This window comes from Rutidosis leptorrhynchoides, chromosome 1 (assembly GCF_046630445.1).
Source record: "Rutidosis leptorrhynchoides isolate AG116_Rl617_1_P2 chromosome 1, CSIRO_AGI_Rlap_v1, whole genome shotgun sequence".
NCBI classification, from domain to species: domain Eukaryota; kingdom Viridiplantae; phylum Streptophyta; class Magnoliopsida; order Asterales; family Asteraceae; genus Rutidosis; species Rutidosis leptorrhynchoides.
The window spans coordinates 152,213,519-152,224,503 of NC_092333.1; the positions used below are offsets into that span (position 1 = coordinate 152,213,519).

At 31.8% G+C, this 10,985-nt stretch overlaps 1 protein-coding gene across 1 annotated transcript in view; it reads left to right on the forward strand.

Moving 5' to 3' along the window:
- LOC139866283 (protein SRG1-like) overlaps nt 1–9,526 on the forward strand; it is a 56,326-nt gene extending 46,800 nt beyond the window's left edge. Inside the window, exon 5 of the mRNA XM_071854476.1 lies at nt 9,294–9,526. Coding sequence (XP_071710577.1) covers nt 9,294–9,346 — 53 coding nt within the window. The 3' untranslated portion in view covers nt 9,347–9,526. The remainder of the gene's footprint in view (nt 1–9,293) is intronic.
- Nucleotides 9,527–10,985: the final 1,459 nt, after the last annotated feature.

A 10,985-nucleotide genomic window follows, 5' to 3' on the forward strand; every position in this document is an offset into this window, starting at 1 on the left:
TATACTTTATGTGATAAATATATTTTATATATATAAATCTTTAGTTTTGTAAAATTGATAATTGTAGAATTTCTAGATTAATAATAATAATAATGATACTAATAGTAGTAATTTTCATAGAAATGTTAGTTTTACTAATAATGATAAAGTAAAGATGATAGTTTTTGCAAAAGTAATTATTTTTAATAATCATAATAATAATGATAACTATAATAACTATAAAATTTCTAATGGTAATTATGATACTAGTTTAATTGTAGTATTAATCCTAATGGTAGAATAATAATAATGATAATAAATAATAACAATAATACTTATTTTACTTAATAACAATCAATCGTAGATAATAAATAATACAAAATATAATAATGACAATAATAATAATACTACCTTTAAAAGGAGACAAGCTTCAAAAATATACAAAACAGCCAGTGACAGGAATCGAACCCGCAACCCCTCATTCCCTTTACTCACTCACCACCATCCCTCTATCAGTTACTATCTGTTATGATAAGGATTTTAATTCTTTTATCCTATGTATCGATTTTCTTCATCATAAAACACTTATCATTTTCATCATCATCCATCATTCTTTATCCATCATCATATTCATCGTTTAATCACCTTCGCATCATCGTTAACATTACTTCGTCGTTCATCCATACAACAGGAAATCCAACAGTTGCAACGAAGCTACAAAACAAATAACTTGAGGTGGTTTCTGAGTTCAGTTTTAAAGATGGTGGTGTTAGTTTGGGGTTTGGAAAACGAGTAGGAACAATAGAATCACAATCATCATCTTCTAACTGTGACACCATATCATCGATTCTCATTTAGTAACTGAGATGGGCCAATACCTCAGCCCAACACTATACAAGCCCAAGTAAAAATAACTAAACCCAATGTTTAATCAGTCCAACAACAACTTCTTAAGCCCAATTTACACAAACCCAATAACATGTATTATTTTGATTTAACGAAAGATGTGTGGGGATGGGGTTTTTGGTTAAAAGAAACAGACTAGTAGCAGGAAACAAAAATAAAAACAGCTGGAGTTTTATCATTCTTTGTGGGGTTTGTTGGCATGCTTGTCGGCTGGGACAGAAAAACGGAAGGAAAGAAACAAAGAGAACAAATGCGTTTGGATGCTTGTCAATTCAACTCACTTATCATCTCCACTCACTACTTGTGAATTTTATATTATAGGATCACCCATTTATAAAACACTATAATATAATACCAATTCCATTGTTTGCCACTTTCTCAAACAATAATACAAAAGTGGCTCATGAATGTGATGAATGGTGATTAAAAGAATTATCGATAAGTGGTTGATATGAGTGTTGATGGTTTTCGATGGTGATGAATGGGATGGTTATTGTGTTTCAATAGTGATGGTGGCGATGGTCTAGTGGTGAGCAAGGTGGGGATTGTAATCGAAGGTGGTGATTAAGTGGTGACGGGTTCCGGTGGAGATGGTAGCGAGTGGTAGGGTAGCGAGTGGATAGTTGTAGAGTGGTAGTGGTGATTGATGATTCACTGCAACAGAAAACAAAAACTAACGATAGCTTTAATGGGTTTTCAATGGTTGAGTTTGGCTTGATTGAAAAGAAAAACAGAAGTCGTTTGCAGCAACATTAGCTGCTGTTGCAGCTCTCATGAATTGTAACCGAATAGTGTAGCTGTTTAGTTTTTAGAAGAAAGAGAGGAGTGAGAGAGGTAGGGTTGTGGTGTGTTGTCAAAAATAACAGAACAAGCTACAATAAGTGAGAATGGTTTCGTTTTGCATGTGGTTGTTTGCAATGGTGTTGGTAACCTTCGTATTTGAAACAGAAACATAAATGGGTTTTGTGAAGATGGTTGTTTGATCGAACTAGAAAACAAGAACGAGAAGTAGGAATACAAGATAGTTAGATGGTGGTTTTATCATGGTGAGGTTGTGGTGATTGAAGGTGCTCAAGGTGATGGCGGTTGTCACCAAGAATAAGAAGAACACAAGATTGTGGTGAGAAGTCGGGGTGGTGTTCTTCAATGCATGATATATGCATATACATAATATATATTTAAGGAATGAGAGTTGATATTCAGTGTAACTGAAAAAGTTAGCTCAACAAATAAAGTAAACTCCATAATACTAATTATCAATCTTAAACAATAATATTCCAATTAGTCACAGTAATTCCTCATTCAATTGTGATATGCCGTACATATATATAATATAATAATACTTACATTATCAAATGGAATTTGAAAACGTGTGAGTTTGAAAATATGGCTGTCACTTTGTTTTCATTCTACCGACAGAATTATTGGGATATTATTTCGTAGTCCGTTGTTACATCAGGGGCGAATAAAAAGTACTCAGATAAATTCCAAATTTTTAAATTAACTAAATTTATTTATTTTGGTCATTATGATATAAAATTCGATCATTAATTTATTAAATAAAAATTACATCAACTGTCCCTCTCAATTATGGGTAAAATATGAAAAGTTTTGAAATTTATTAATTAGCTTCTAAATATATTTTTAATAAGCCTAAAATTTATATAGCTCATTTTCGGATCACCGTTTATTTTAAAATCACATAAGTTCGTTTATAACTTGTTTATTATCAATCGAATGATAATTGGGTGTTACTATCATTTTCCAAATAAATTCGAAACTATATATATATATATATATATATATATATATATATATATATATATATATATATATATATATATATATATATATTCAATACACTTTATTTATATATATAGATACTTTTTAAATAATAATCATTATAATATCCTATTTTTATTTTATTAATTTTTAATAACAACAACATATAATACTTCAAATTATATATCGAATTATTATTTATATATACATACATACATATCTATTTACAATTAATTGTTCGTGAATCGTCGAGAGCGGTCGAAAGTCAATTGAATATATGAACACCGTTTCAAAAATTTTCTAGACTCAACATTACATACTTTGCTTATCATTTCGAAATCATATAAAGATGAAGTTTAAATTTAGTCGGAAATTCCCGGGTCATCACAAACTCCCTAACTTCTTTACCCAAAAAAAAAAAAAAAAAAAAAAAAAACTTCCTAACTTTTTAAACAAATTTATGTGGCTTAAATTATTGTAAATTACACATGATAAAACCAATATGCAGATTACATATACCAACTTGAAAGTCATTGCAAAACAACAACATATTACCTTTTCTCCATGATCTTTAGACGACGCACAGCTAAGGCCAAAAGAGTACAACAAATCTAATAACACAAGTCACTGCAGAGATCATGAAAGAAACAAAACCACATAAAGAAGGCAAGACAAAAGACCCTTACCATATGGGATACCAACATAGTGTTAAGCACTTTGATCGTACTAAAATCCGGATCGCGGATAAAATACGAGTGCAAATCACAATCACGTTAACGGTGAGCGGCTTAAGTCCAAGAACACTCTCCGAATAACAATGATTACCGGATTCAGAGTCAAACTGCGAATCCAGTCAAGGTCAAACTTGGTCAATCACTTTAGAGAGAGAAAGTCTCTATGTAGAGAGAGAAAGTTCTGCTCTGACAAAATGATGTAATCTCCCTGTCAATGAAGTCCAGGAGGACTATTTATAGGCAAAAAAGTCAAAAGTTCTTCCTCTAAGATGGACACGCGTCACATTCTGATTGATCCCTTATTCTTCGAAAGTTGACTTTTGTCTTTAAGGCTATCCGATGTCCGCTATACGCTATGATCTGTTTACTAAAACTTATAATGCCTTTATTCTTTTTTTCACGTGTATGGTGATCGGTTCCTCTTTGGATTGTGCTTTATCGCCCTGTTTTTTGTACGCTAACCGAATAGCGTATCATTACACTTGTAATACATTTTACAAGTCAGTGGTTTAAGAAGCAAATGTTTCAACTTTCAACTACATTAATAGCTACACAATACATAATCTCTGAGGTAAGCATAACATACTTGATACTTTGTCAAACTAATCAACGAATAACAGAAATATGAAAAATAGTACTAACGAGGATAAAGAACCGCGCTTCGCTGCGGGGTGGTTTTGATTGGTTAACGGTCGTTGAACTTAACGTTTTAAAAACGGTTATCGGTCGTTTGGACGGTTTTGGTCGGTTAACGGTCAGTAAATTTAACATTTAAAAAAATAGTTAACCCTCGAGTAGCTAAATGTTTAAAAGAGTGAAAAGAAAACGACGGAAAATGAATTTAAAAAAAGTTGTTATAAAAAATGATGAGGAAAAAGTTTTTTTTAAAAAAAAAAAAAAAGTTAAAAACATGTTTACTAAAATATCCCTAAAGTTGAGGGTATTTACACTTGTACCATGGTAAATAGTAAAAGCGTCACAACTGTTAGTATTAGTTATAATAATATAATATAATATAATTTCATATCCAATGTTAATGAGTATAAACACAAGAACTGTACTTGATGTTTTGTCGGTCATCAACCATTCAGCCTTGAGTTTATTTACATATTTAACTACAAAACTACAATAAAAAATAGATTCTGTTATAATTCGGTAGGCTTATAACTACCTTTTTAGTGGTTCTTGACTGTAGAAGGTATATAGAGATAGAGATACTGTAAAACGGAGAAAACAAGGGTTGAACAAAAGGTATGAGTAATTGGTTTTTTATTTATAGGAAAATATACAATGAGAGTTTGGTGGCATTTGGAATCTATAGAGAGAGAGAGTGTGTTAACCAAAATAATACCTCTCATAAACTCTAACACAACACACCTATTTATACTCAAAAAAATATACTATGCAATATATAAAATAATAATAAAATTATCATCCAATTATTACTTTTATAACACTCCCCCTTGGATGACAATTTTATTAGAGAATAACTAGTACCGCCTCGTTAAAAACCTTGCTAAAGAAAACCCAGTGGGAAAAAACTTTAGCTAAGGAAAAAGAGTGCAGCATGGAGTTGACTCCCCCTCAAGTAGACATCGCTTCAGTTGTTACATCTTTTGAACATGTCTCATGCCAATGTTGTGAACGTGTGTTCTGAAAATAGCAGTTGGAAGTGCTTTCGTGAAAAGATCAGCAGAGTTTTTGCTGGACTGCACATATCTCATTTCAATCTGGTTGTCCTTAATGAGATTTTGAGTGTATGAGAAGAATCTAGGAGGTATGTGTTTTGTTCGGTCACTTTTGATATACCCTTCTTTCATCTGTGCTATGCAAGCTGCATTATCTTCATAGATAGTTGTTGGACTTTTATCGCGTTCTAGTCCACAAGAATCAGTAATGAATTGTGTCATTGATCTCAACCAAAAACATTCTCGAGTAGCTTCATGTAATGCAATCACTTCAGCATGATTTGATGATGTTGCAACAAGTGTTTGTTTTTGAGAATGCCATGATATTGCAGTACCTCCATTTAGGAATATATATCCATTTTGAGATTTAGCTTTATGTGGATCAGATAAATAACCTGCATCTGCATAACCAACCAAATCTTGTTTTGATTCGTTAGAATAAAATAATCCTAAATCAGTAGTTCCTCGAAGGTATCGAAATATGTGTTTGATCCCATTCCAGTGTCTTTTGGTAGGGGCTGAGCTGAACCTTTCCAACAAATTAACTGCAAAAGAAATGTCAGGTCTTGTACAATTTGTAAGATACATAAGAGCTCCAATTGCACTAAGATATGGTACTTCTGGTCCCAGGATATCTTCATGATCTTCACAGGGACGAAATGGATCAGTGTCAACATTAAGTGATCTAACAACCATAGGAGTACTTAATGGTTTTGCCTTGTCCATATTAAAACGTTTTAAAATCTTTTCAGTATATGTTGTTTGATGTACAAGTAAACCATTAGGCATATGTTCAATTTGTAAACCAAGGCAATACTTGGTTTTTCCGAGATCTTTCATTTCAAATTCTTTCTTTAGAAGTTGAATGGCTTCATGGATCTCTTTATTTGTACCTATGATATTAAGATCATCAACATAAACAGCTATGATCACATATCCAGATGTTGTTTTCTTAATGAAAACACATGGGCAAATAAGATTATTGGTATACCCTTTGCTTATCAAGTAATCACTTAATCGTTTATACCACATGCGACCCGATTGTTTCAACCCATATAAAGATCTTTGTAATTTAATTGAGTACATTTCTTTGGGTTTTGCATTGGATGATTCCGATACCTTAAATCCTTCAGGTATCTTCATATATATATCACTATCAAGTGATCCATATAGATAAGCAGTAACAACATCCATGAGATGCATTTCTAAATTTTTAGAAACTGCCAGGCTGATTAAGTATCTAAAAGTAATTGCATCCATAACAGGAGAATACGTTTCCTCATAATCAATTCCTGGTCTTTGAGAAAAACCTTGAGCTACAAGTCTAGCTTTATACCTTGTAATTTCATTTTTCTCATTTCTTTTTCGCACAAAAATCCATCTATACCCCACAGGTTTCACATCTTTAGGTGTGAGCAAAATAGATCCGAAAACTTTTCTTTTATTGAGCGATTCAATTTCAGCTCGTATTGCTCCTTTCCAATGATCCCAATCATGTCTATTTTGACATTCCACGACAGATTTTGGTTCTGGATCATCATCATCATTCATGATGTAATATGCAACATTATATGAAAATATCTCATCAAGATTTTTCATTTCATTCCGGTTCCATACTATTTTTGAATGTGCATAATTGATTGCAATTTCTGTATTGACATCATCAATCTCCTCTGAAGAAGGAGTATTGATTTGTGGTTCTTCTTGAACACTTTCTTTTACCTCATTATCAGCTGATTTTCTTTTTCGAGGATTTTTATCTTTGGAACCAATTGGTCTACCACGTTTCAGGCGTGGCAAAGACTCATGAGTGATTTTATTGTCAGCTTTTGGAATTTCAATTCGAGCTGGAGCATTTACTGCTGGTATATATGATTTAGTCACTCTTTTTGTATCTGTAAATGCATCAGGCAATTTATTCGCAAGTTCTTGCATATGCATTATTTTTTGAACTTCGGTCTCGCATTCTTTTGTACGAGGATCAAGATACATTAATTGAGGTTCATACCATGAAACATCATTTTCTTTATTTTTTATTTCTCCCCCTAATCTAGGGAACAATGTTTCATTAAAGTGACAATCAGCAAAACGTGCTGTAAAAACATCACCCGTCATGGGTTCAATATATCTTATGATTGAAGATGTTTCGTATCCAACATATATTCCCATCCTTCTTTGAGGACCCATTTTAGTGCGTTGTGGTGGTGCGATAGGAACATAAACCGCACAACCAAATGTTCTAAGATGGGAAATATTTGGCTGATGGCCAAAAGCAAGTTGTAAAGGAGAATATGTATGACTTGCACTTGGTCTAATGCGAATTAATGATGCAGCATGTAAAATTGCATGACCCCATACCGATACTGGGAGTTTTGTTCTCATTATCAATGGTCTAGCTATTAACTGCAATCGTTTAATTAGTGATTCAGCTAAACCATTTTGTGTATGCACATGAGCAACAGGATGTTCAACAACAATCCCAATAGACATGCAAAAATCATTAAATGCTTGAGATGTAAACTCACCAGCATTATCCAGCCTTACCCTTTTAATAGTATAATCAGGGAAATGTGCTCTCAATTTAATAATTTGAGCAAGAAATTTTGCAAATGCCATGTTTCTACTTGATAATAGACAAACATGAGACCATCTACTAGATGCGTCTATTAGGACCATAAAATATCTAAATGGTCCACATGGTGGATGAATTGGTCCACATATATCACCTTGAATTCTTTCAAGAAACATTGGTGATTCTTTTTCAACCTTAAGAGGTGATGGTCTTATTATCAATTTTCCAAGTGAGCATGATGTACATGGGATAAGTGCATCATGAGGGATCCTTTGATCCGCCAATGGATGTCCATGTGTATTTTGTATTATTCTTTTCATCATTGTTGATCCTGGGTGGCCTAATCTCTCATGCCACAAACTGATCATTACAGGATCACATGATTTTTCTTTAACTACCACATTTACTTCAGGTACATTTATATGTGTATAATGTAAACCAGAATGAAGTCTTGGTAGTTTTTCAATTACACGATTCTTATCAGTGATACTTAAATATTTTTCATTTTCTGTTGTCACGGACTGATAATCATATCCATTTTGGTATATGTCGGAGAAACTTAACAAATTTCTCTTTGACATGGGAGAAAATAAGGCGTTATTTATCAAAAAATTCGTACCATTTGGTAACATGAATTTTGCCTTTCCCATTCCTTTTATTAAGTCCACAGGACCTGATATAGTATGTATAGTTCCTTCCGTTGCTTTCAAGTCTGTGAAATACTTTTTAGATTTGAGTATGGTGTGAGTGGCACCACTGTCTGCAATACAAATATCTCCACCATTTGATTGATTTTTTACTCCGGCAGTATACATCATGAACTTCAAAAAAAAAATATGAGAAACAAATAATGAGTACATAATTCATCAATATATTACATTCAAAACATGTTACAAACGATAGCACATAATAAGGAAATATGTAGTAAACTAGATATGGTGTAGATTGAAAATCTACAACCATTTATTTAACGAGAACATATAATAGGATATCTATATATATAGATATTAGAAATTTATTCATTAAAGTAGTCACAAGTTGGCTCAGTGATTTTTGTATCAAGGTCATCCACAAGATTTGCTTCTTTTCTTTTTCCCTTTAGGGATTCTTGATACTGATTAACAGAATGCTGATTTGTTCGGCAGTTTTTAGACCAGTGGCCAATTTTACCACATCGGTAACAAGAATCTTCAACATTCTTTGAAGAGACTTCTTCAACATTGTGATTTGTGGGATTGTATGGTGTTTGGATTTTATAATTTTGTGGATTATTATTACTTTGTCCACGACTACGACCACCACGACCACGACCACCACCACGACCATTACCATAAGGGTGATTTCGAACATAGTTATGATTTTTATTATTGTTATGGTAATTTCCATGATGATGGTTTTGGCCAATATGGCTACGACCTTGTCCACGCCCTCGTCCATGTGCATTTCTTCTTTTATTATTATTATTGTTAATAGCATTAGCTTCAGTAAATGCTAGCGCACCGGTAGGACGAGATTCTTGATTTTTCATCAGTAATTCTTTATTAACTTCTGCAACTAAGAGATAAGTTTGAAGTTTGGAAAAAGTTTTATAATTCTGCAATCTTAAATTTTCTTGCACAGTTATGTTTGCAGAATGCATTGTGGAGAAAGTTTTCTCCATCATATCAGCATCACTTATTTCTTGACCACAGAATTGAAGCTTTGAACGGATCTTGAACATGGCCGAGCTGTATTCACTTACCTTTTTGAAATCTTGGAACCTTAGATTTCTCCATTCTTCCCTCGCAGCCGGGAGTAATATTTCCTTTTGATTATCGAATCTACTCTTGATACTTTCCCATAAAACATGTGGATCTTTGATAGTGAGAAACATATGTTTTAAGGTGGTATCAATATGTTTGCGAATAAAAGCAATTGATTTTAATTTATCTTGGTCGGAACAAGTATTATTTTCTTTTAAAGTTTCTAGAATACCCAATGATCCAAGATTTATTTCTACGTCCATAACCCATGATGTGTAGTTTGTTCCCGATACGTCTAAGGCATCAAACTCAAGCTTTGATAAGTTTGACATTTTCTATTTTCAGAAAGATGAACAACATAAATCATAATCATAATCATAATCATAATAATTTTTTTTTTCATAGACAAATAACAACATGAAATTAGAATTAGTTTAGATTCATAAGTAGCAAACAAATGAATAATGGTATGATTACAAATAATAATATCATAAGAGAATATAGGTTCATATTATATTATTAATGATATTATTATAATATATATTAAGTTATAATATATATCATTATAATATATTTTTCTTATTTTAACATTTAAGATTTACTTTTAATAAAAATACAAACTACTTTTTCTATTTTTAACTTTTAAGATTTACTTTTAATAAAAATACAAACTACTTTTTCTATTTTAACTTTTAAGATTTACTTTTAATAAAAATACAAACTACTTTTTTTTTATTTTAACTTTTAAGATTATAAATTTAAGAATAAACATTAATATGCATGAAATAAATAATGATTAATTGCATAAATAATCATAAATGTTAGATAACATATAAAGACCCCATCGTATTCGTATTGATCGGAATTAATCTCGACCCATGGTACCGTGTTGTCAAATGACGTGTTGCGTACATAAAGTACCGTGTTGTCAAATGACGTGTTGCGTACAATCATGAGGTCTTATTAACATAAATATAAATGTTAGTGAAGTTAATAAGAGTTAGATTACAGAAAATATAATTCAGGCGGTATAACCGGCCATATATAACATAAATATAAATGTTAGTGAACATAACTGTAAATGTTAGTATACATAAATAAATGTTAGATAACATAAATGTAAATGTTAGTATACATAAATAAATGTTAGATAACATAAATGTAAATTAGGCGACAGTGTCGACCATATATCATTTAGGTGGTATAACCGACCATATATTAGTTAGGTGGCAGAGCCAACCATATTTAGTATAAATGTTGAGATAATCGTGCTGATAACGTGTTATAATTCGGTAGGCTTATAACTACCTTTTTAGTGGTTCTTGACTGTAGAAGGTATATAGAGATAGAGATACTGTAAAACGGAGAAAACAAGGGTTGAACAAAAGGTATGAGTAATTGGTTTTTTATTTATAGGAAAATGTACAATGAGAGTTTGGTGGCATTTGGAATCTATAGAGAGAGAGTGTGTGTTAACCAAAATAATACCTCTCATAAACTCTAACACAACACACCTATTTATACTCAAAAAAATATACTATGCAATATATAAAATAATAATAAAATTATCATCCAATTATTA